Source organism: Trichomycterus rosablanca, chromosome 11, assembly GCF_030014385.1.
Source record: "Trichomycterus rosablanca isolate fTriRos1 chromosome 11, fTriRos1.hap1, whole genome shotgun sequence".
NCBI classification, from domain to species: Eukaryota; Metazoa; Chordata; class Actinopteri; order Siluriformes; family Trichomycteridae; genus Trichomycterus; species Trichomycterus rosablanca.
The window spans coordinates 40,104,794-40,128,750 of NC_085998.1; the positions used below are offsets into that span (position 1 = coordinate 40,104,794).

At 40.0% G+C, this 23,957-nt stretch overlaps 3 protein-coding genes and 1 pseudogene across 3 annotated transcripts in view; 1 reads left to right on the forward strand and 3 right to left on the reverse strand.

Moving 5' to 3' along the window:
* LOC134323448 (collagen and calcium-binding EGF domain-containing protein 1-like) overlaps positions 1-1,064 on the reverse strand; it is a 17,965-nt gene extending 16,901 nt beyond the window's left edge. The window contains exon 1 of the mRNA XM_063004975.1: positions 1,036-1,064. The gene's annotated coding sequence lies outside the window, so the exon portion shown is untranslated. The remainder of the gene's footprint in view (positions 1-1,035) is intronic.
* Positions 1,065-10,010: 8,946 nt separating this feature from the next.
* Positions 10,011-23,550, forward strand: LOC134322976 (ankyrin repeat and death domain-containing protein 1A-like). The gene is made up of 6 exons (XM_063004381.1): positions 10,011-10,090; positions 22,018-22,116; positions 22,299-22,397; positions 22,526-22,621; positions 22,695-22,887; positions 23,546-23,550. The coding sequence occupies exons 1-6, from the start codon at positions 10,070-10,072 to the stop codon at positions 23,548-23,550; spliced, it is 513 nt and encodes a 170-aa protein (XP_062860451.1). The 5' UTR covers positions 10,011-10,069.
* LOC134323454 (uncharacterized) lies at positions 11,037-21,529 on the reverse strand. The gene is made up of 5 exons (XM_063004981.1): positions 21,403-21,529; positions 15,899-16,881; positions 12,710-12,875; positions 12,148-12,314; positions 11,037-11,186 (listed from the first exon to the last, which is right to left on the reverse strand). Exons 1-5 carry the CDS (start codon positions 21,527-21,529, stop codon positions 11,037-11,039), a joined length of 1,593 nt encoding a protein of 530 aa, XP_062861051.1.
* Positions 23,551-23,714: 164 nt separating the features above from the next.
* LOC134322977 (rhomboid domain-containing protein 3-like) overlaps positions 23,715-23,957 on the reverse strand; it is a 34,062-nt pseudogene continuing 33,819 nt past the window's right edge.

Here is a 23,957-nt window from a genome sequence, read left to right on the forward strand (position 1 = left end):
ATACTTTTGTTTGATTCCCACCAGCAAAAGCACATAAAAAAAAAATACTGAGAACCGCAGACTGGTCGTTGTAGAAATGTCACTTCTATTGTTCATTAGGAATGACCACATTAACCAGACTCCTCTCGGTTCCCACAGTTGAGCTCAGATCACTTCAGCAGAACTTTCTGGTGTTCGCTGTCAGTGTCAACATTTCAGATTTAACAGATAAATGTGTTTCCCATCGGAGGTTGTGGGTAAAGCTGTGAATTTAGCTCCCACTAACACTCCTGCACAAACACATATTCTGGCATTAGGATGTCAGATAGAAACAAACTGAAGTGTGTTGATATTATAAGGCTGTAAATGGGACTTTGTTTAATGATACACAATGTTAGTTAATGTAGAGGTTTGGGTTAAAGTGGGGGTCGGGGTGGCTGTCGGTGTGCACCCTGCTGTTGGCCCATTGTTTTAACAAAAAGCGTATTTCCCTATAAAATTATATTTAAATATGGCTTTTTTTTGTCTATCCAAACAGTTGAGGGTTAAGGGCCTTGCTCAAAGGCCCAACAGTAGCAAACTGGTAGTAGTGGGGCCTGACTTACTGACCTTCCTATTATTATATAATGATAAATGATATAAATGATAGTGGATGGCGGCGCGCACGGACGCAGCGGCTTTTGCTCTCCTGAACGGTACTTTGTTTTGTTTGTTTTTGTTAGTCTACTTGTTTTCCGGCATGATTAGAACACTCACGAACTCAACTTATAAACGACAGGATCTATTAAAGATCGGGATTTTATGTAAAGAGTTGGATTTTATCAGGAACTACCAACATGAAAACATCCCAGAAGAGATCGTGCGTCCAGCGGGATCTCCATGGATCACCATACCGGGACGCAGACGCAAGCGGCGTAGAGAGAGGAAACAGAAGCGAGGTTGCAGGGCTGGAATAAAAAACAGACTAAAGAAGGCTCCTCACAAGCCTGCGCTTCCCAGCCTATACATAACCAACGCAAGATCGCTCAGCAACAAAATGGGAGAATTGGAACTTACGATTGCAGCTCAGAAATCTGTGCAGGACTGCTCGCTAATGATAATAACTGAGACCTGGCTTCACTCCAAGATTCCCGACGAAGCTATCACACTAGCGGGTCGCACAGCTCACCGGAGCGACAGGAATAAAACCTCCGGTAAGAGCAGAGGGGGAGGGCTGTGTATTTACTCTAATAATCGGTGGTGCACGAATGTTACCATCATAGAGAAGCTTTGCTCGCCTGATTTAGAGTACATTACAGCAAAATGCCGACCCTTTTATCTGCCGCGAGAGTTCACCATCGTCATTGTCATTGCTGTGTATATTCCTCCAAGTGCTAACACCAAGATAGCATTAAGTACACTGCTCACAACGATCAACACACTGCAGTCTGCTCACCCTGAAGGGATTTTCATCATAGCAGGAGACTTCAATCAAGCTAATTTGAAAACTGTCCTTCCCAAATTCTACCAATATGTGACATGCGCCACCAGGGGCAGAAATACATTGGACCATGTTTACAGTAACATCAAGGAGGGATATAAAGTCTCCACCCTCCCCCACCTAAGCACGTCTGATCACCTATCACTCTTTCTCACACCTGCATACAGACCCATCATCAGCAGAACAGAGCCTTCTGTGAAAACCATCAAGATCTGGCCAGAAGGAGCTTCCATTCAACTCCAGGACTGTTTTGAGCGCACTCACTGGGACCTATTTGCACAAGAAAACATAGAGGAATATACATCCACTGTCCTGTTTTACATACAGTCTTGTGTGGATAATGTCACTGTTGACAAGCGCATCAGATGCTTTCCAAACAACAAGCCATGGATGACCAGGGAGGTTAAGTGCCGACTGAGGGACCGCAACACAGCCTTCAGGTCGGGAAATGGCGAACTTTACAGCACTGCCAGGTCCAACCTGAAGAGAGCCATCAAAGACGCAAAAGCAGCGTACAGGCTGAAGATTGAGGGCCATTTCAGTGATGGCAACCCCCGGCATGCATGGGAAGGCATCCACCACCTCACAAACTACAAAGGCAATAAAAACACAATCACCAGTAGCAGTGACTCACTAGTGGAGGAACTGAATTATTTCTTTGCACGCTTTGAGGGGGTTGCAGTGGAGGAAGCAGAGAACAGGACAGCACCACTGCAAACTGCTGACAGCCTAGCACTTACTGTGAGTACAGAGGATGTCAGGAGAGTGCTCCGCAGTGTGAACCCCAGGAAAGCGACCGGCCCAGACGGAATTTCAGGGAGGGTACTTAAGGACTGTGCATATCAACTGGCAGAGGTGTTCAAAAACATCTTCAACCTCTCTCTGTCCCACTGCACTGTCCCTAAATGTTTCAAGTCTGCCACCATTGTGCCTCTTCCAAAGAAAGCCACAATCAACAGCCTGAACGACTTCAGACCGGTGGCTCTCACCTCCACGGTGATGAAGTGCTTTGAAAAACTGGTTCTGAAGCACATAGTCTTCACTCCCGCCCACCCTGGACCAACATCAGTTTGCCTACAAAGGCAACAGGTCAACAGAAGACGCCATCAACACTGCTCTCCACGTGGCACTGACTCACCTGGAACATCAGGGAACATATGTGAGGATGCTGTTCGTGGATTTCAGCTCTGCGTTTAATACAGTTATTCCCAGCAGACTGGTATCCAAGCTGCTAAACCTGGGTGTCAGCCAGCACACATGCAGGTGGATTGAGGACTTTTTAACAAACCGCCCACAGTCTGTTAGGATGGGGGCCCATCTCTCCCCTGTTCTGACACTGAGTACTGGAGTTCCACAGGGCTGTGTGCTGAGCCCTCTTCTTTACTCCCTCTACACCCATGACTGTACACCAACCCACAGCACAAACTCAATCATCAAGTTTGCAGATGACACCACTGTAATTGGATTAATACAGAATGGAGATGAGTCTGCCTACAGGGAAGAAGTCCTCAAACTGTTTGAATGGTGCTCCATTAACAACCTGGCACTCAACACCTCTAAAACAAAAGAAATGGTCATCAGCTTCAGGAGACAGAGAGAGGAACCTACACCCTTAGACATCGGAGGAAACACAGTAGAGAGAGTGTCTAATTTCAAATTCCTAGGCACACACATCTCCCAGGACCTCACATGGACCACCAACACCACCTCTCTAGTGAAAAAAGCACAGAAGCGGCTCTACTTTTTAAGGACACTAAGAAAGGCCAACCTGTCCAAGCAGCTACTGGTGTCCTTCTATCGCAGCACGGTGGAAAGCATACTCACCCATGGCATTCTGGTGTGGTATGCCAGCTGCTCTGAGGCTGACAAGAAGGCTCTTCAGAGGGTAATCAAATCAGCTCAGAGAACCATCAACACTGAGCTGCCTTCACTAGAGAACATTTACAAAACCCGATGCCTGCGTCGGGCCACAAACATCATAAAGGACTCATTTCACCCTTGTTGCAACCTGTTCTCCTTGTTGCCCTCTGGTAGGCGCTATAGGAGTATCAAGGCCCGTACTTCCAGACTCCTGAAAAGCTTTTACCCCTCCGCCATAAAAACACTAAACTATCAAACTTTACATCCTAGGAAATAATGTGCAATTTATAGAGACCGTGCAATAACCTTCTTCTTCTTTTCTTTTCTGGAAAGTTCTTAAAACCACACGTTTATTTCTGTATCTAGATGTGTATATGTTTATTTTGTAAATACATGTGTATATATATGTCTGTGTGTACATACATGTACCGTCAAGGAGATGCTCAAAAAATTTCGTTGTGCACTGTGCAATGACAATAAAGGCATTCTATTCTATTCTATTCTATTCTATTCTATTAGTCCAGAACCTTAACCATTGCTGAACTGGTCCTGCTGGCAGTGTTCATGTTTATCTTACTGTTCTACATCACTGCTACCTTCACTACACTTCACTGTTTACATTAAATAAAATATAAAAATGTGCTGATATGAGGCTCTGTAATGTTTTTTATATATATTTTAATAGGACGCTATGAACTCTAAGCTTGTTGGTTAACAGTTAGTTGCTGATTAATGACGAAAAGAAACTGGAATCCCTACCTGTAAGCACGTTGCATCTTTGTGCTTTTTAAAGCGCTGTGGTCTGTGTGGGGTGCAGGAATGGAGGTGGTTGTGCTGCAGTTCACTGTAATTGTTGTTTCTGGGTTATTTGTCGTGACTCTTGGCTTCTCTCTCATTTTTCTCTTCATTATTATTAGTCTGAGAGCGCGTTGTGAAATCTTCTGTGGTTCACCCAACCAGAGACAATTTATGGTACCGTGAACTTTCATTTTCTTTTCCTCACAACTTTCACAACCTGTGGCAACATTTTATATTTATAGCATTAATATCTAAAACTTTACGGTTTTGTAACCTTTGCAAACACTTCTTTTTAATGTGGGAACTGAACACTTTTCCCTTAGTAAGTTTTTAATGTTTAAAAATGCATGAATTTTTTATTTTTATATATATGTAGGTAAAAAGTCAAGGCAAGACACTTACCCTACTGGTATGTTTTGGAAATTGTTAGTGAAAATCGAGACAACACACACAGAGAACAAGAACGTGATCATTCAGAACATTTTAATAAAACCCAACATGGAGAAAATAAATTAAACATTCCACAATGACCACAGAAGGATGGTTAAATCTGGCATTATTAGATGTTCTGGAGAAGCAATATTCATGTGGTTGTCAGGAATCAGAATCAACCTGACGACACTCAATAATAATGAAAAAAAATAAAGATCAAAGAGTTTGAAGGGTAGTCTGGTGTTATTTTCTATTTCAGTATTATTATTTTATAGGCTCAGTATTTTTGTATGTGGTTTTAGCACAAATCAAGAAAACATTTCTGTTTTATTTATTCAGCTTAATTAAGAAACTTTTAAACTTCATAACTGTGCTTTTAATAAACACAGAACCTAAAATTTAACTAAACAGATTCAAGCCAAAAAACTGGAATTCAGGCTTCAGTTTTAAAAAACACTTTGGACGACCAAAACCCGACAGGACTTCTAAACATTTAATATCATTCTGCCAACATACTGACGTAAACCAAGAGCATCGTGAACCCACCTTATAATACCAGTAAAAACAGGAATATTTTTGTAATTGTAGGTTTCATGTCTCGTATCTCAGCTTCCATAAAGCACTTATAACCGTTCCAGACAGACTTGGCTACTGTAGAATTTTTAAATATTTTAAATATTTTTTATTATTACATGGTTTCTGTCTGTATCAGCTGCCAAAATAAATCTGTGATCATTAGTTCAGTTTGCTTCTGTAGATAAATTCTAGTTCCAGGAATTGGAAATTTGACGACACCTGGATTTAGCTAGTGCACAAGTTCCTTTCTCCACACTTCCAAATTCTTTGTATTAATACTCTGGCCTATTTGGAGTTGCCAAAAACATTGCAGTAGATGAATTGACTACTTCTAACCATCCTCTGGGCCACTAATCTTCCCAATGCAGGTCTGAGTGAAACTGGGAAATAAAAAAAAAAAGATTAACAATTGGTAAAAGCAAATCCTATTATTACATATATGTAATCACCATAATAATAACACACAATAATAATAATGCACAATAATAACAATGGAAGTAAACATGAAGAATTGAGAATAAAGACTAAATGTAAGTACGGGGTTTAAGAGAAATCCAGCCAGTGTGTTTAAATCTTTGCTATGCGTCTCATTTTCTGTGATACTGATGTGGTTTTCTCTGTTTCAGTGCAATTTATCTTTTACTGTACATTCTGGCATAAACTAAGCCACCAAAGTCACAATAATGAAGTGAAGTGCTTTATTTTATATTTTAACAAAGATTTAAACGGTTGCATTTCTTGTATCTTGCATAAAACATGACAGGTTTAAACAGTCACAGCTCTCCAGGCAGCCGAACTAAAGGAATTCCTTCCATATTACATTTTAGGGGACCTGGATCACCTTACTCTTGATTGATGGAGCAACATTTTTACAGTGTTCTGAGGGAATGAATGCAGAGTTTATCACACAGTAGACTGAAATGTCTATTTAGTCATATCCATCCAGGTGTGTGTGGATTTTTCTCTCACAAGTGCAAAACATCGGAAAATCCAAACTGAACCATTTTCTGTCACACTTCACACATTCACATTATTTGCGGTAATACATAACATACACAGAAACACGGCTAGTTATTGTAAAGTCTGATTCTTCACTGATTTTGACAGAGTCCTCAGGTTTACTCTACACTCTTTACACTCTTTATAGCTCAAAGGTTTCTGGTTCTGTTTAACCAGCACACATGGACAAACACTCAGCTGTGGATAAACACTCGACAGTGATGTTCAACTGGTGCCTTATAGCTAATTTTCTTTATCACACCATAAACAACACAGATAGTTCCCTCACTGAACAGTAACCCAACACAGATGAGCATGTGAACATCAGCCATGTTGTGGTTATGTGGAATCAGCTGAACTCATCCGGTGGTCTCATGCTGGACTAAAACGGCCATAAGAATGAATGTGACTAATAAGCTTCACTATCTGTCCAACTTCTCATGTGTAGGATTAAACATGTGTGTCAGTGTTATATAATGTGAGCAGTTTAAAGATAAATAATTCAGGCCCTGAATTACTGTTTATGTGCTCAAAAATATGCAAGTGTGACCCCTGCAAAAGTGGCTGTCCGGATTAAGTACAGCGTTTATGTGGGACTGCATACCTTAGAAGAGCAAAATAACTCATCTGGTCTGATTGTCAGGTTTTTCATTATAAATAAAATAATTTAAGACTTTTCTACCTGAGGTTGCACCATAAATTGTTGATTTGTGCATTTTCTTGATTTAATAGGACATACACTAAATTAATCAGACAGTTCTGGTGAAATACAGAAGGTATTTGTTAAGTCTGATACTGAAGTTGGACAAGAAGGCCTTTCTCGAATTCCATTTCTTCCCCAAGGTGTTCTGAGGGGCTGAGGTCAGGGTTCCATGCAGGCCACTTAGGTTCCCTCACCCCAAACCTAAACCATGTCTTTATGGACCTGGCTTTGTACACAGGGTGAAGTGAAGAAGAGTGGCGCATGGTGTTTAAAAGAAGAACTAAAACACAGAGCTGAAGGAAATGTCGAGCTCTAATGACAGTGCCGTGCTTTTCACTAATCAGCTTCAGATGTGCCGGTTGTTTATTCTGGCCTTTATTACTGACCATATAGCAAATTTATTCACTCTTTGATTTGAAAATGTGGAGACGATTAAGGAAAGAAGATACAAACTAAACCCAACACTGGTTCTTTTTTTGAATGCATTTAAAATATTTGAAATTAAATTAATCAAATGAATTTTCCAAAATCAGAACTTACAGACAGCTGTACTTATTCATTCAATATTTAACTAAATTATATAGTATTATAAATTATATACTAAAATATTAGAATTAGAAACATTAGAATATGTTTGGTTTAGCTAATTAACGAATCAAAGTCTTTAAGTTTAACCTAAAATTATTTATCCATCTTCTAAAGAACTTTACTTTTAGTAAATGCAGAGGTTCCAGTCCTAACATTAGCTTTATTTAATATAATACATTTCATATTTGAAACATATTGCAGTAGATTCATACCATCAGCAGATATTAGTGTAAGTTGAAACTAAACTTCATTTACTTTACTAGCCTGATCTCTAAACCCAAAAACAAGGATTTAGGAGTTTAATTTAGAGGATTTTTCTAAATGTTTGTCCAATAGGCAAAATGTGGAACAAGTGCACAAAACCTGGTGCAGAACCCCACAGCTTAAACACTCATCTGATGGCCTTCTTACATTCCAAATGTGCCCCGTACATTTAGCTAAACTAATGTTATACTCTTCATCCTGACAGACGGCTTGAAGCTCCACTTGTTTCATGCTTTGATCAGGAACTGAGACCTGGAGCATAGAAACCTGATCCATAATGGCTGACAGGGCCCAGTTTAAACGAAAGGACATGTAAAGCATTGCTGCTGCTGTCTGTATGTTCATTTATCACCGCCAAACATCGACTTTTACCAAAGAAGAAAGATTTCAGGCTTCATTCTAATCAGCTGGACGAGTGACCAGATGTTGGAACACTGGTGCCAGATGTGAGAACACTTGGCAGGCATTGTGACAGATCCAATCAACAGCAGAATTTGGCCCCAAAACTAAGACTTAAAAAAGAAAGAAGTAATTTTTTTCTGTTTTTAACTAATAAAAAGCAGCAGGAACTTTTCATTATTCATCATGTTCACAATAAACCTGCAGAGCTTCTGTCTGCATTAAATCCCTTCAGCTGTCCATCAACATAAAACATCTGGATCTATAAATGTCAGTACATATCAAAATCCATTTTGTAAAACAAGCTGAATATTGATAAATGAACATGCACTAACATGCTAACATGCCATTTATAATAGTATATAAAAGTAAGAAGCATTATTGAGTAAAGCCTGTTTGTTTTCTTTCTTTGACTGGGTGATATGATGAAATAAAATTGATATTGTGTATTATTTACTGTAATTTACTGTAATTATTACAATATTTACATTGTTGTGTTGCAGGATCAACACTGCAGATTTTTTGTAATGATCTCTGGAGGTTTTATGAAGTCTGGAGACACAATCATCATATCAGCCACCTTCGTCTGGCAGGTTAACTTCCCAGTCTAGAACAAAATCCCTGTGACTACTGTTAAATAATAGATACAGATTAGAATGTTAAGAAAATGTTTTACATTAATAAACAAATAACTTAAATAATTCATTTTCATATAAGTAAAAGTACCAACTTTTTTTAAAAGAATGTGTACAGACCCTAACCTAGATTAAAAAAAACAGGTGATGGACTGGTGGCCTGTCTGGGGTGTTTCCTGCTTTCCACCCAATTAATCCAACACACCACGACCCTGACCAGGATGAAGTGGTGGTAAAACATACCATGAATGTCCACTTTGAGTGCTAGGGTGCTTCTCTGTGATGTTTCTTTGAAAAAGTTAATAAATAAAAATACAAACATTAGAAAAAGAAAGATTTTTATTCGCCAAAACAAGATTTTTTTAATTACTAAATCAGAATAATCATGTATCCAGTTCCCCTGCATGCCTGAAAAAAATAATGGCCATGTGAAGGGAGCAGAAATGATGTATTTTGCTTTTCTACAAAAAAAAAATCAAATCTTAAAAATAAAAAGTTAAAACTTTGACTAATGTGATATAAAGTCACATTCTTCTCATCTGGGCGGTGGGAATGTGCATCCATGGCTCCGTTAAAAGTACTTACAGTATATGTATTAAGATGCGTCACCCTAAGAGACCCCAAGAGGGCGCTGCTCAACATATTTTACTCTGCATCATTTTCTTTACCCGGTACAGAAAAAAAAAAAACATGAATTTTAACGGGGGATCCAAACACTCTATAACAAATGACATTTGTGCATACCTGTCAAGTCTCCCGTTTTGGCCGGGAAACTACCGTATTTTACCCCTCTTTCCCGCCGTCCTCCCATATTAGTATTTTCCCGTAAATTTCCCGTATTATACTATAATTTCAAAAAACATTCCTGTGCCTCTCCAAACTGAAATGTCATTGTGATGTTCTGTTATTTACATTGGGCAAAGGGAGACCCCTGGCGTTCATTTGTGCCTTTACTGTTCCAGTGGGTAGTTTGTTGCGGTTTTCTTACTCGGCATTATATGGCCAGGAAAACATTTGCCTGTGAGTATTTTTATGTTTAGTTACTGTATAACTTTATTTTTAGACTATCTCTGATGTAAACCTTGGTTAATGTATGAAAATAAGTTCTAAATCTCTTGAGTAATTTGTAAATGCTAACCGCTAGCATCTATATGGTTTTTTCTATAGAAGTTAGCTTTAAGCTAATGATTCGGTTCTATTTATTTTAATGTACAGTGTCACGTAAATGCACTCAGGAAACAAATGTAACTAAGACACATTTTGTATGTCTGCTTTACAGTTTTACAGTTTACAGAGACTGCATGTAAATATCTAGAGAAACGGGACATCGAATTTACCTTTCTAAAGAGGAGCAGGATGGGGCAGAGTTATGCAAAGGTAGGCCTATCAGATTCTGATCATCTAATTGTAGTTTGTAAGTGGTTCACAGGTGGTTATTTTAGATTTCTTGTAAACCTGTCTTAAAATGTAAGGGATACTGAACCTCGGTTGGGCTGGTGGGACGACTCAAAGCGCGCGGCGGAAAATTTCCCTTATTTTTAAATCCAAAACTTGACAGGTATGCATTTGTGATAAATGGATAATTGTCTGAATTTTCTTTTTGCTAAACTATTTCTTTAACCCCAATCGTAAGAAATCTGAATAAATTTGTGATATCTAATTATAAAACAAAACAGAAAAAATGGCACCTCATGTATTTGGCATGCTGAGTGTTGATGTCATGGTTGTGATTTAAGCAGAAATGATGTCAGAAACGAGGAGGCTTTTACTTCTGCTGTAATTTCCTTTATCAGCTGTGTTAATGTGATTATCACAGTACATAATCTCTCCCAGCTTTGTGTTTTTCCTCTATAGTGGAAACAATGATGATGTGTTTGTCAGTGACCTTGATTAATTCTTATCATTAATCCTTATCATGTTCATATTTGCACCACTGAAGGTTCTCATGCCTCCTGTAGGTCAGCCGTGTCCATAATAAACTTCTCACCTGATTTCTGATTGAGTGAACGAGGCTCAAGTTTGGAAAACACTAAAGCGTTTTACTGGTCATCCAATGCAATACCAAATACCAATTCCCCTAACCCCCCCCCCCAACTTCAACCAAACCTGCATGGAGTCCTGACCTCAATTTCATTAAATTGGGACTACGTCTGTGAGCCAGGCTCATTTAACTTCGTAAATGATTTTAACTCACATTCCCACCACTTCATGAACATCTTTATCTAATATTGTATTACTGTAATTAATAAATACTTTATTAAATTAACACAGTCCCAATAAGAACCTGCAGGAGGAAAAGCTGTTAAACCCCTTGGCGTGGGCACTATGGTGTATCTGATATGACAGGGTGCCAGCGCGCTGTCTCCACCTGCCCTCGGCTGAACATCTCCCTCCAGTGCTGCTGCCCTGTTTCTGGACCCTCACAGCCAATCAGAACACGACCCAGAGCACTACTTTTAGTGTACAGCCGTCCCTATAAAACCAGAGATGTGAGCAGAGTTAACCGTCAGTGATGTAACCAGTTAAAAATAATCTTTTTTTTTCTTTATCATATATTTAGTTTCATTTATTTGACTTCAATTTGATTCATTTGACAAGATTTATTAATTACTAGATTTTGTTCCATTTGGAATAAAATCCATTATTTTGTAAATGTGAATCAATCCAAATTTAAAAACTATGAATCATTTTCGACATGAATGACTCTGTTCAAACAAATTAATCTTTGGAATCGAATCACAGAGCTGAATTCTTGGGCATCTTTGAAAAACAGAAACTTTACCTTCGTTTGTTCTTCATAACGAGACCAAATTCATATAAAAGAAAATTCACACAACTCCTAGATAACAAGCATCGAGAATGATGAGAATGATTCATTTGAACAGAGTCATTAATTTTGTTTTGCTGTGCAATTAGAATTTATACACATTTACAAAATAAAGAATTGTATATTTTAATATAAGATAAACATGATTAGTTAATGCTAGCTAACGTAAACTAATGTAGGTTTTCCAAGACAACCCACATGATGACGTCAAATGTTGCGCTAGGACAAAATGGGGTTCAAACGTGTTTAATGTTGGAATAGTGTGGGGAACTTTATGTAAATAGTTATGTTCCAAAGCGTAGCGCATTTTGAGTGGGTTTTTATGTTGGGTTTGTAAGTAACTGTTTTGGGGTTGTACTGTGTTTGGTGTGGTGAACCTGTTCTGTGCATGTTTAATATAGCGAGGGTGTTGTGTGTAATGAGATCGAGCTGCTTTGGAAGCAACTGAATTAAGAGTGCTGCCTTCTGCAGTTTAAAAGAGTAGAAATGTCTCGTTATTCCTCGTCAACGCCACATTATTATTTATATGCTAACTACAGCTAGTGTTTCACATCTCCCTTAAAGTATTAAAGCATTAAAAACATGAAGACATTTCGTTTTCCTCTACCTGCATTATAATGAATTCCAGGACCAGTGGTAGTCTGACCATGTCACCCGCAGGTAAATCAAACAGGAAGGGCGAGTTCCAAACCGCATTAGGTCCACTTGCTCCCTTTGTCTCTTTAGTACTGATGATTGTCCCACTCTGACGCAGATTAATAATCACATAGTGATCTGTAAAATAATCAGAGTTAAAGATCTTTTCTGTAGTGTACTGTGACTAAATATTTATGTAGAAAAGATAAATTATTCACTTATTTTTGTTCATTTCACATAATGCAGTTTTGTGTTGACCTAAAGATAAAGTGAGCAGCAGGGCAACATCTAATTATCATTTCTAATTAGTTGTTTATTAGATAGTGATTAATGCATGGAGTGGCCTAATTGAATATATTCCTGTATCAGAGAGGCTAATATTTCCTGTTATGTTCATGTCTCATTTAAAATGGCTGATTATTGTACGAGACTTCTACATTATGTTTGGACTGGATTCTTCCTTAATAAAAACAAAATATTGAATAAATAAAGAATAAATACATGAATGCAGTGTAAATGTAAGGCTGATGTACCTGCAGCTCCAGGCATGCGTGTTAGCTTAGCAAGGTTTTCAGCTTTGCGCACCATCACTTTGATGCGATGAGCCTGAGTCTGGTACTGCAGCAGGATCAAGATCTGACCCAAAGGCTTCTGAACACTCGCCAGTGTCTTCAAAGTGCCCAAATAATCCTGGGTACTCTGAAACCCAACATAAAGATGGGATGAACAAAAACAAGACTGGAAGGTGTAATAAGATTTCATATCAGTTTTATTGTGGTAGAAATAAACTGTCTGGCTGATATTATTTACATCTAATATTCTGTTTCGTTATGGGATTTTATTTATTTATGACACCGTTATTACAAACTGCAACAATTAGTGTCCTCAGTTCCCAGAGCATTAAAAAGTCTCATTAACAGAAATGCGTATGGAACACTGGGGGAACACGTTCTAGTCCCAACTTTTTTGGAGTCTGTTACAGCATCAAATTCTAAACGTGTTTTTTTTAATTTACAAACTACAATAAAGTTTTATGAATTTTTTTCTTTCTACTTTTATCAGAGAATTACCACATCACTTTTTACTGACATTTACTAAACGTTCCCACTTTTCTGGAAATGTGGTTTATTCATGAATACATTATTATTGGGACATTCCTGCTAAAATTCAGATTTTTGTTGCTACACTATTGAAAGTTTAATCTTCTATGTGACACGTCCTAAAATAATTCAACACTAACATATTTTACTGCATCGGCCACAACGTCACTCTGTAACAGAAATGCTGTCTGAGCAACAGAAACTCTTATCATCGTAACCCTGCCACCGTCTCTCTCTTCTTTATGTTTCTCTCTTTCTCTCTCTCTTCTTTATGTTTCTCTCTTTCTCTCTCTCTTCTTTATGTCTCTCTCTCTCTTCTTTATGTTTCTCTCTCTCTCTCTCTCTCTCTCTCTCTCTCTTCTTTATGTCTCTCTCGCTCTCACAGTCTTATTTTCTGGCACTGTACAGAGGAGAGAGTGTGGGTATTGCACCAGTCCAGTCACTCAGCACTAAACCCTATCAGCATCTCTCAACAAAGTGGAAAATTCAACACACACCCACACAGAGACTGGAAGTTATAAAGCAAGTGAAGGTGATTTGGATCATTACTGCTGTAATTTCCATTCACCTGCGTCACCTGACTGCAGCAGGTAAAGTTCAGCGTAATGCTGAGCTCAGAAACAAGATGCAAACTGGCAAATCTGATAAACTGTTGTTCAGTCACAGCTTCTGTAGATTTGTATCACTAATCTAAACTACCACGTTTTTGGAAAATAAAATAATTGTTTTCAGACTTTTCAAGATGGGTGGTGACCATGGTGGCCATTTTGAAGTCGGCCATTTTGGATCCAACTTTAGTTTTTTCAATGGGAAGAGGGTCATGTGACACATCAAACTTATTGAGAATTTCACAAGAAAAACAATGGTGTGCTTGGTTTTAACGTAACTTTATTCTTTCATGAGTTATTTACAAGCTTCTCTTTGTTTACAGCCATTGACATGTCGCAGAGGTTAACACGTGAGGAGCGGATAGAAATTGTGTTGATGTCTGGTGAACGCAGTACCCGGGTCATTGCAGCAGATTTCAATGCAAGACACCCTACGAGACCACCCATCTCCCATGCTACAGTTAGCAAACTGCTTGCCAAGTTTCGTGAAACTGGTTCAGTGTTGGATTTGCCAAAATGTGGACGCATGAAAACTGTCACTAATGAAGAAACATCAGTGGCTGTCCTAGCTTCATTCAGCAAGAGCCCACAGCGTAGCACTCGCCGCATGTCACTGGAGAGTGGCATCAGTCGAACATCCCTTCGGCGGATATTAGCTACTCACCAATGGCACCCTTACAAACTCCAGCTGCTGCAGCATCTCAACGAGGATGACCCAGATCGGCGCACTGAATTTGCAGAATGGGCAAAACAAAAATTGGAACAGGACCCTCAGTTTACACAGAACATTTTGTTCAGTGATGAGGCAAACTTTTATGTGAATGGTGAAGTTAACAAACAAAACCACCACTATTGGTCTGACACTAACCCACATTGGATAGATCCCTCCAAGACTGTTGGAACACAAAAATTGATGGTATGGTGTGGTATATGGGGTACAAAGATAGTGGGGCCATTCTTCATCAATGGAAACCTCAAGGCCACTGGATATTTGAAATTGCTACATGATGATGTGTTTCCCTCTTTATGCACTGAAGCTGGCACGTTCCCTGAGTTTTTCCAGCAAGATGGTGCACCACCACATTATGGGTGTCAGGTCCGAGCATTCCTAGATGAACAGTTTCCTGGAAAGTGGATTGGTCGTCGTGGGCCAGTCGAATGGCCCCCAAGGTCTCCCGATCTGACCCCCTTAGACTTTTATCTTTGGGGTCATCTGAAGGCAATTGTCTATGCTGTGAAGATACGAGATGTGCAGCACCTGAAACTACGGATACTGGAAGCCTGTGCTAGCATTTCTTCTGTGGTGTTGCTATCAGTGTGTGAAGAGTGGGAGAAGAGGGTTGCATTGACAATCCAACACAATGGGCAGCACTTTGAACACATTTTATAAGTGAAAGAATAAAGTTACGTTAAAACCAAGCACACCATTGTTTTTCTTGTGAAATTCTCAATAAGTTTGATGTGTCACATGACCCTCTTCCCATTGAAAAAACTAAAGTTGGATCCAAAATGGCCGACTTCAAAATGGCCGCCATGGTCACCACCCATCTTGAAAAGTTTTCCCCCTCCCATATACTAATGTGTCACAAACAGGAAGTTAACATCACCAACCATTCCCATTTTATTTAGGTGTATCCAGGGTTAGGTGTATCCTAACCCTAACCGTAACCCACCCTGTATGTATATATATACATTTATATATATATAAATATAAACACTGTAAGTTTAAAAAGCTGAGATTTAAACTTCAGTGCTTGAAATTACTGGTGGGGTAACTTATTCTAATACTGCGCCATCCAAGTACTTTAATTACAAACTACGTCATTAAGCCAAAACTTGTGCAGCTGTAAACTTCTCTGTTTTGTTGTTGCCAGTTTCCAGTTACTACATCATCCCGATCACAACAGCACTACTATTTTAAAGGCTGGTGCTCTAGTGATGATGGGATGAATGAATTCTGTTCATGTATTAGAAATGAAACCTGGTTAATTTAAAAACTGGACCCTTTTTATACCTTTTTAATCCTCCTGCTGGCAGGATTGAGCTGTAGACTGTATGAGATTTCAGCGTCAGGCTCCCAGTATATGTCAGCACAGTCGAGCTGGAGCTCCCCCAGCGGCGCCTCCCGGAGGCCTGAGAAATCTTTACTGATCACGGCCAGTTTGAGGGTGCAGGTCTGGAGCTCCTTCACAGTTCCTTCCTTTAAAGTAAAGACCTGCGTCTGGGGTTCTGGAGTCAGGCTGCTTCTGCACTCTGGGACGATTTGCATGGTAGCAGGGCACAACGGGGGCAGGGAAGCGTGCACCGTGGCACCACTGACCCTCCTGGAACCCCTGAACAATCTCAGGACAGTGACAGTGAGGGTGCATTGTGCTGGTGAAAACAGCAAGGAGAACTGGATCTCAGGTGGTTGCTTGTTAGAGAAGGAACCACGCCTAGAGCTGCACTGAGATGGAGAAAAATCCCTCTGGTGGTAGGAGGGTAAAGGCAGATCAGTGCTTGTGGTTTTGGTGTTTTCAGGGTACAAAAAGTTGACGCCGGCCACAGTACAGCGACGATCCCCAGCACGGCGAGTTTTAGCCACCAAGCTCAGTTTAGGAATACTTGGGAGGGAAGCTCGACCACGGGTGACTGATTTATAAGGAGAAGAGGGTACGGCAGGGGTGCTAAGGCGCCTCAGTGCAAAGCGAGACTTCTGACAGATATTTGGAGTGTTCAGGTTGTCTTCAGACTCTGTTAAGCTGTCGATCTGTACTGCACAGTCCAACACATACCCCTCCAGCTCCTCATACTGCTGTTTGATCGGAAGGATTTGAAGTGATGGGGACGAGTTGAGAGTCACAGTGACCTGGTCCGTAGGAGCAGAGGAAAGAAAAAGTCCTGCCTCTTTAGAGTCAGAAGAATTAGACTTTCTGTGTCTCCAACAGATAATGCAGCCCAATACGATGCTGAAGCAGAAGACAGCCAAGCTAACAGCCAATAAAATCTGTAAATGAACTTAGACAAGCATACACCACAAATATTATTAATAATTGACCACCATGGGCTTACCTACATAATTAAAATTCTTCCACAAAGAATTTAGGAAATCAAACCCAGACCCTTCTTGCTGTGAGGCAACAGCACTATCCAACAATAGAGCATCTTAAAACTACTGTATAATAAAAGTTTTATAGGGTTCTAGTCTAGATAGTACACGTATGATATATAATAACACTGACAGTAATGATGATGTGTAACAGTGTTGATGATGTGTGATTACAGTAACAGTATTGGTAATGTATGATTACTATAACAGTGTTGATGCTGTGTGATTACAGTAACATTATCGGTGATGTATGATCACTGTAACAGTGTTGACTGAAGCTGTAGACTAGGCAGCCTGCACTTGGTTTGTGATTTGATGCCCAGTGTTGCAGGGAACACTGCAGTCACTCATTAACTAATTAAAACAGGAAATATCGCAGTCCTGATCACTGCTAACTGAGTCCACACTCAGACAGTCCAGACAAGGTTTGGAAATAAAACAGAGCAATGACTGGTCTAATTCTTTATTTTACCCTAACCGTATACATTAAAGGTATGTTTAGATAAAAAGTACCAGTTTATCACAGGAAATCACACCATTTAGGCCTGAGGCAGACTGATGTACCGTATTTTCCGCACTATAAGGCGCACCTAAAAGCCTTAAATTTTCTCCAAAATCTGCCGTGCGCCTTATAATCCGGTGCGCCTTATGTGTGCACTGAGTTCCAAAATCTGTAAAAATGTTGTTGTGCGACTTTGGTAAGCGCTCCGCTTGATTGACTATCGCCGTGTTTCTCAACATTTTTTCAGTCACGGCACCCTTTACTAGTGTTCAAAATCTTGAGTCACCCCAGTCTGAAATGTATTAAGAAGCAAGCGGTTGCGTATGGCAGGCGCTTCCGCCACCCCCCCCTCCCCTTTGCGAGCCAACGCGTACGACTCGGTTCCTGTTATTCAGTTTGGATCTTTCGCAAACGACTCATCGCTGTACGCAGCAGACGCAACCCGCGTTTATTTATTTAAATAACATCAGAATGTTTTTGACGGCAGCCCTGATGAAGCCAGACGGCACCCCGGTTGAGAATGGCTGGACTATCGGACCATTTTCTGCTGACACAGGGATGTAATACGTACACTACGTACGCTGGCAGCGATAAACCAATCAGAGAGCATTACGTAATACGTACAGTACGTACGCTTACCTCCGCCACGCCTCCGGTAGGTATCCTTTTTTTGTAGACCGTATGTTTTAGCGCCTTATAATGCGGTGCGCCTTATGTATGGGTTAAGTACAGAAATAGATCCCGTAATTGAGACTGCGCCTTATAACCCGGTGCGCCTTATAGTGCGGAAAATACGGTACCTAATTCACCAACTGGCAGTTTTTGCTGTGTGATAAAAATCAAACCACCCAGAGGAAACTGGAACTGTGTTAGTGCAGCACCAGTGAATGTGCTGTATTTGAGGACTGGACTGCAAATTGATCCTATGCTATTTAACACACTGACTCAGCACACACAGAAAATCACATCTAGAAAGTCTGTTTACTAAAACCATTCCAACAAAATCTCCAGTTCGCTCTAATTAGAAACTGGAAAATGTTCTGGAGGCCTCATTCAGTCCCTCCGAGTGGCCGAGATAAGCTTGGTGCCAGTTCAAGATAAAAGGAAGTCATGTTAAGATTTGGTGGCTGGAGACCAACACATATATTTAGATACTCACAATAAAACTACTACAGCAAAAATAAGATTTATACTATAATGAGGGTGTCAGAGACATTATTACTGTAGAAATATAGAAATAAATCCTGTAAATTAAAAAAACTATATAATAAAAATGATTATTACTGTTGTTTTTGTTGTTACTGGTGAGGTAACAAAGTAATAATGATTGCAATAATAATAATAATAAATGTGATAATATTTACCAGTCAGTTGCATGGCCATAGTCCCAGAGGCTGGGCAGTGCCAGGCTGTAATAATGAGCAGTAGGTATTCAGTGTGCTGGTAAATGAATCAGATTCAGAATCCTTTATTCTCTAAACTGTGCTGTGATTGAATCTCGTGTCCCACAGTGAGAGCTGACCAGGAAACCTGGTGATCCGGAGCCGGTTCACAGTCGGATGTTAGATGAAAGATTGGAGGGATGTAATCAGAAAAGAAAAACATAAACCAGTGGGCGTTTCCACTTCACCCTAAACCACGCCTACTCTACTCAGCCTCACCCTAATCCTCTACAAGTTCATGTGCACGCACATTTCCAAAATGCTGGACAAATGGCTCTAGTAAGTGTATAAAAGAGAATAAAAAAAATCCATATTTCAAATGGCTAACACAATCAATCAAAAGTATTTAGGTAAACTAAAAAATAATGTTTTGCCCTGTAATGTGGAAGTGGCTGCGTTTTACAAAAAACCCAATGTACAGGGTACTATGACGTTCACATGGGGTGAAAAAACAGATGAGTATTTACGTATCCGTTAAGGTGGCTGTGCTGTGTATTGTAGCCTCCATTAATTCTATCATTTAATTTATGAGTGTAATTTAATGACTGACGTGGCTCTTTCCTTTGTAAATCCCTGAAATCTGTGATTTTTTAAAAACAAAGTCTGTAAAATTAAGCACATTTCCCCGTGAAATTAGTAGAGCACTAATCATAGCAAGTTAAACGTTACATAAAATGTTGTGGTTGTTTTTTGTTAATGTATTTGTAAATGTATTTATTTTATTCTTTATTAAATGTACCCATACCCATACCCTAATCCAGCCCCAACCCCTTACCTAGGCTCGACCTTTACTTTCAGTCCTAACCCAGCCCCGACCCCTTACCTAACCTTAACCCCTAGCCTAACCTAACCCCAACCTTGATCCAGCCCTAACCTTACCTTAACCTTTAGTCCTGACCCTATTTCAGCCCCGACCCCTTACCTAAGCCTTTAGTCCTAACCCTGATCCAGCCATAAACCCTAACCCTTGACCTTCACCCCAACCTTGATCCAGCACTGACCTAACCCCAACCCCTACCCCTTAGCTAACCTTAACACCAAGCCCTACCTTAAAATCTAGGGTTAGGGTCTAAGAGAAATTATCCCCCTCTTTTCTTACATTTTGTATATTGAGTGAGCCCCCCTGTTTGATCCCCCATCCTGTATCACCCCTCTCCCTGTCTCTTACACACCTACCCACTCCCTGTCTCCTACACACCTAATCGTGTCTGTATCCTGACCCCCTCCATTGTGATTACCCACAATAAAACCAACACCCTTTTATTACACTAGCCCAACCTTTGTTCACCTTTGTAGTCTCCCGCTTCATTGTCATTTCCATCCCCCTTAACCTCCTCCTCCTCTCCCTAATTCCTCCCCTCACTTCGAATGTAGAAAAGGCTCCCCAAAACTATGTCTAGTTAGATTTTTTGTCGGTCTTCCAAGCTGTGCCCATACATCTACAGGGGTTGGACAAAATAACTGAAACACCTGGTTTTAGACCACAATAATTTATTAGTATGGTGTAGGGCCTCCTTTTGCGGCCAATACAGCGTCAATTCGTCTTGGAAATGACATATACAAGTCCTGCACAGTGGTCAGAGGGATTTTAAGCCATTCTTCTTGCAGGATAGTGGCCAGGTCACTACGTGATGCTGGTGGAGGAAAACGTTTCCTGACTCGCTTCTCCAAAACACCCCAAAGTGGCTCAATAATATTTAGATCTGGTGACTGTGCAGGCCATGGGAGATGTTCAACTTCACTTTCATGTTCATCAAACCAATCTTTTACCAGTCTTGCTGTGTGTATTGGTGCATTGTCATCCTGATACACGGCACCGCCATTGGATGCACATGGTCCTCCAGAATGGTTCGGTAGTCCTTGGCAGTGACGCGCCCATCTAGCACAAGTATCGGGCCAAGGGAATGCCATGATATGGCAGCCCAAACCATCACTGATCCACCCCCATGCTTCACTCTGGGCATGCAACAGTCTGGGTGGTACGCTTCTTTGGGGCTTCTACACACCGTAACTCTCCCGGATGTGGGGAAAACGGGTACGGGTACGGGTTAGGGTACGGGTTAGGGTACGGGTTAGGGTTGGGGTTAGGATTGGGATTAGGGTAAGGTTAAGGTTAGATTAGGTTGGGATTAGGGTTGGGGTTACGTTAGGATTGGGGTTAGGGTTAAGGGTTAGGTTAGGATTGGGGTTAGGTTAAGGTTGGGGTTAGGTTAGGATTGGGGTCAGGTTAGGATTAGGGTTAGGGGTTAGAGTAGGTGTGGGCAGGTATATAAATACAGTAACAATAAGTGTGATTTTAGACTTTATTGAATATCACCCAATAACTTTTTCCTTTACACCCAGAGAAACGGCCGTCGAGAATGAACCATGGAGAGGCACTCGTTTGTAAATCTTGTTTATATCGTCTCTTATGCCACTTAACTTCTGGTTTGAATCGTTCCTGAATTCTTGAAGTTCCATCAAAATTGTGTTCAAATCGGCTTCACGCGTTGGCTCCGAGTCCGTGTTTATCTGTTCGTCCTCCATGCTGCTTTCCGTTTGTAGCGGCTGGCATTCCTCCTCTTCGTCGTGTTTTTGGCTTTGTACAGAACTTTTCTTCCCTATTTTGGGCATTATTGTTCCCCCTTGATATCTATAAGTCCTCTATCAGCCTTTAAGCAATATTCGAGTTATATCGGGCTATATTTTAATTATTATTGTCGGGAGCCTACCGTTCTATGCTGCCATCACCTCACCTGCTGGACCGGAAGTCCCCTTATTAATCTTTTAATCAAATAAAATGTATATGGCTAATGTGGGGAATGTTGAATTTACAGGTATTTAAATCTGTGTTAGAGCAACCATTTCACACCCAGGATTACATACTATAGTGAATTCTGAGACACTTAGCATGTAGTGTAGAGTACTGCCACACCACTGATTAAATACAGGTTTTTTTTTCAATTATGGTATTACAGGGGTATTACTCTCATATGGTGTTGGTACTTATTCGATTTATTTAATATTAAAAATGTATTGATTAGAAAGTCATAACATTAATTTATTGTAATAAAATAGGGTTAGGCTTTATTTTAACTAAATTAATTGGTTTTTTTTTTTAGAATCATACAGCTGCACTACACATTGCTGTGTTCAACAACTGCACTGAGATTGTTAAAATACTGATTGATGCAGGTTGTGACCTGGGCTTGTTTGATTATGTGAGTACATCATTTTAAATCCAACACTCGCTTACATTACTTAGCAATAAATCCCAAACTCCTTCAGCAAAAGAAACTAAAACATTAGCAAGTTCAAAAAATGTTGATCAGCTAATTTCATTTTATTTAATAATTTTTTTGCTCAGTTTTAGTTTCTCTGATTGTTTCCATTTGTTTCATAGCGGCTGCAAACAGTTTTGCACATAGCAGCAGAACACGGATACCAGAACATAGCTGAACTGATCCTCCTGGCTGGAGTTAACCTCGAACTACTCGACAAGGTGCAATCACACATCCCAGTTTAATAAAATACTGTAAACACATTTTTATTTATTTACTTATTGTATGTATTTTTAATTCATTTTGCTTGATTACATGAATGGAAACATCTGTATTTCCACATCTGCAGCAGAAAAAGACATCATTGGACATTGCAGCTAGAAGCAATCATGTAAACGTGGTAGACATGATTATCAAAGCTGATCAATTTCACAAATGGAAACAGGTATTTATGAGATATTTATACACACTTGTTAGTCTTAGTTAAAACCAAAACTTATTTCTGTTCTGTTTCGCAGGACTGTGATGCTGAATCCTTTGGGATAAGGAATGTGACCTTTAAACAGGATCACAGGACAGAGACGCAGCACATCCGCTCTATTTTATGGAAGTTAGCCACAAAATATCTAAAACCTGGAGAGTGGAAGACACTGGCACAACACTGGCACTTTACAGATGCACAAATCCGAGCCATAGAACAGCAGTGGACAGGTAGAGTAAATGAAGTCACTACCTTTCATAATTGTTTTATTTTAAAGATTTAGAATATACAGTTTAATGCTAATACAAAATACAACAGTCAGCCTGTAACAATCAGTTTTACCAAGCGGGAGGAAAGTTAACACCCACTGGTTTATTGTGCTTGTGACAGTTGGAAATATAGCCGGCTGATGTTGCATTAACCCTTATTTTAGCGACTTCTCTTTAACTAAAAAGTAAATACTGAAGAACTAAAACCTAAAGGATCTAGGGTTAGGGTTGTTCTTAGTTTAATGGCGCGCTGGTCTGCAATAGTACTGTGGTACATTAGTGGATCGAGTAGCTGGCACGCACTTGATTGTATTTCTAATCTGTTGCTTTTTTCTCTAGATTCAGACATTTATTTCATTTACTTGGGTTTCATTGGGGACCGATTAAGTTAGCTCATTAATTGCCTGTTTTTTTACATTATTCTCTGGATCACTGGTTAGCTCACCTCTGATGCTCCACAGTGGCTGACACTGGTGTTTTTGTTTTGACTCTTTTTGGTGGTGAATCTGCTGTTTAGCCTTTCTTCACCACACAATTACATTTTTTAAACTTTTACATTTATTAATTATGTGGGAGGTGACTGAATGATGTGCTTGGAGACTGTGTGATGTGCTCCAAGAATAAACTTATAAAAGAACAAAGTTGTGTTTTGAACAATAAGCCTGTGTTCCAATTATACTGTCACAGAATGGTTACAGAAATAATTAAAATCCAAAACCGAGGTTCAATCAGGTGGGGCAGAGATCCAATACACTTGCTCATCACCGCTAGGATGTTAGGTGGTGTTATCACAACCTCTGCTCTGGTCGAGGTGTTTGCAATAGTGCTGGAGGCCCGACCTGGTCATCTATGAGCAGAGAAATGTAGCAGCCAGCGCCACCATGGCTTTCTCTGTAGGAAAGCCCATCTTCTGCAGCTGCTGCAGTCTATAAGCAATATAGGAAATATTATTTTTATTTTTCACCTGTATATTTATGGGTTGCCACAGCGGATCATATTAGTCTGCATTCCTGATCGGGCACAGTTTTGTG

Coding starts and splice junctions, on each gene's coding strand:
- LOC134322976 (XM_063004381.1), top strand. CDS start 10,070: ATGGGGCAGAGTTATGCAAAG. Junction 22,398..22,525: donor ACCTCGAACTACTCGACAAG/GTGCAATCACAC, acceptor CCACATCTGCAG/CAGAAAAAGACATCATTGGA. Junction 22,622..22,694: donor AATTTCACAAATGGAAACAG/GTATTTATGAGA, acceptor TCTGTTTCGCAG/GACTGTGATGCTGAATCCTT.
- LOC134323454 (XM_063004981.1), bottom strand. CDS start 21,529: ATGCCCAAAATAGGGAAGAAAAGTTCTGTACAAAGCCAAAAACACGAC. Junction 12,876..15,898: donor CCAGCAGGAGGATTAAAAAG/GTATAAAAAGGG, acceptor GTTGGGTTTCAG/AGTACCCAGGATTATTTGGG. Junction 12,315..12,709: donor ACGCATGCCTGGAGCTGCAG/GTACATCAGCCT, acceptor ATTATTTTACAG/ATCACTATGTGATTATTAAT.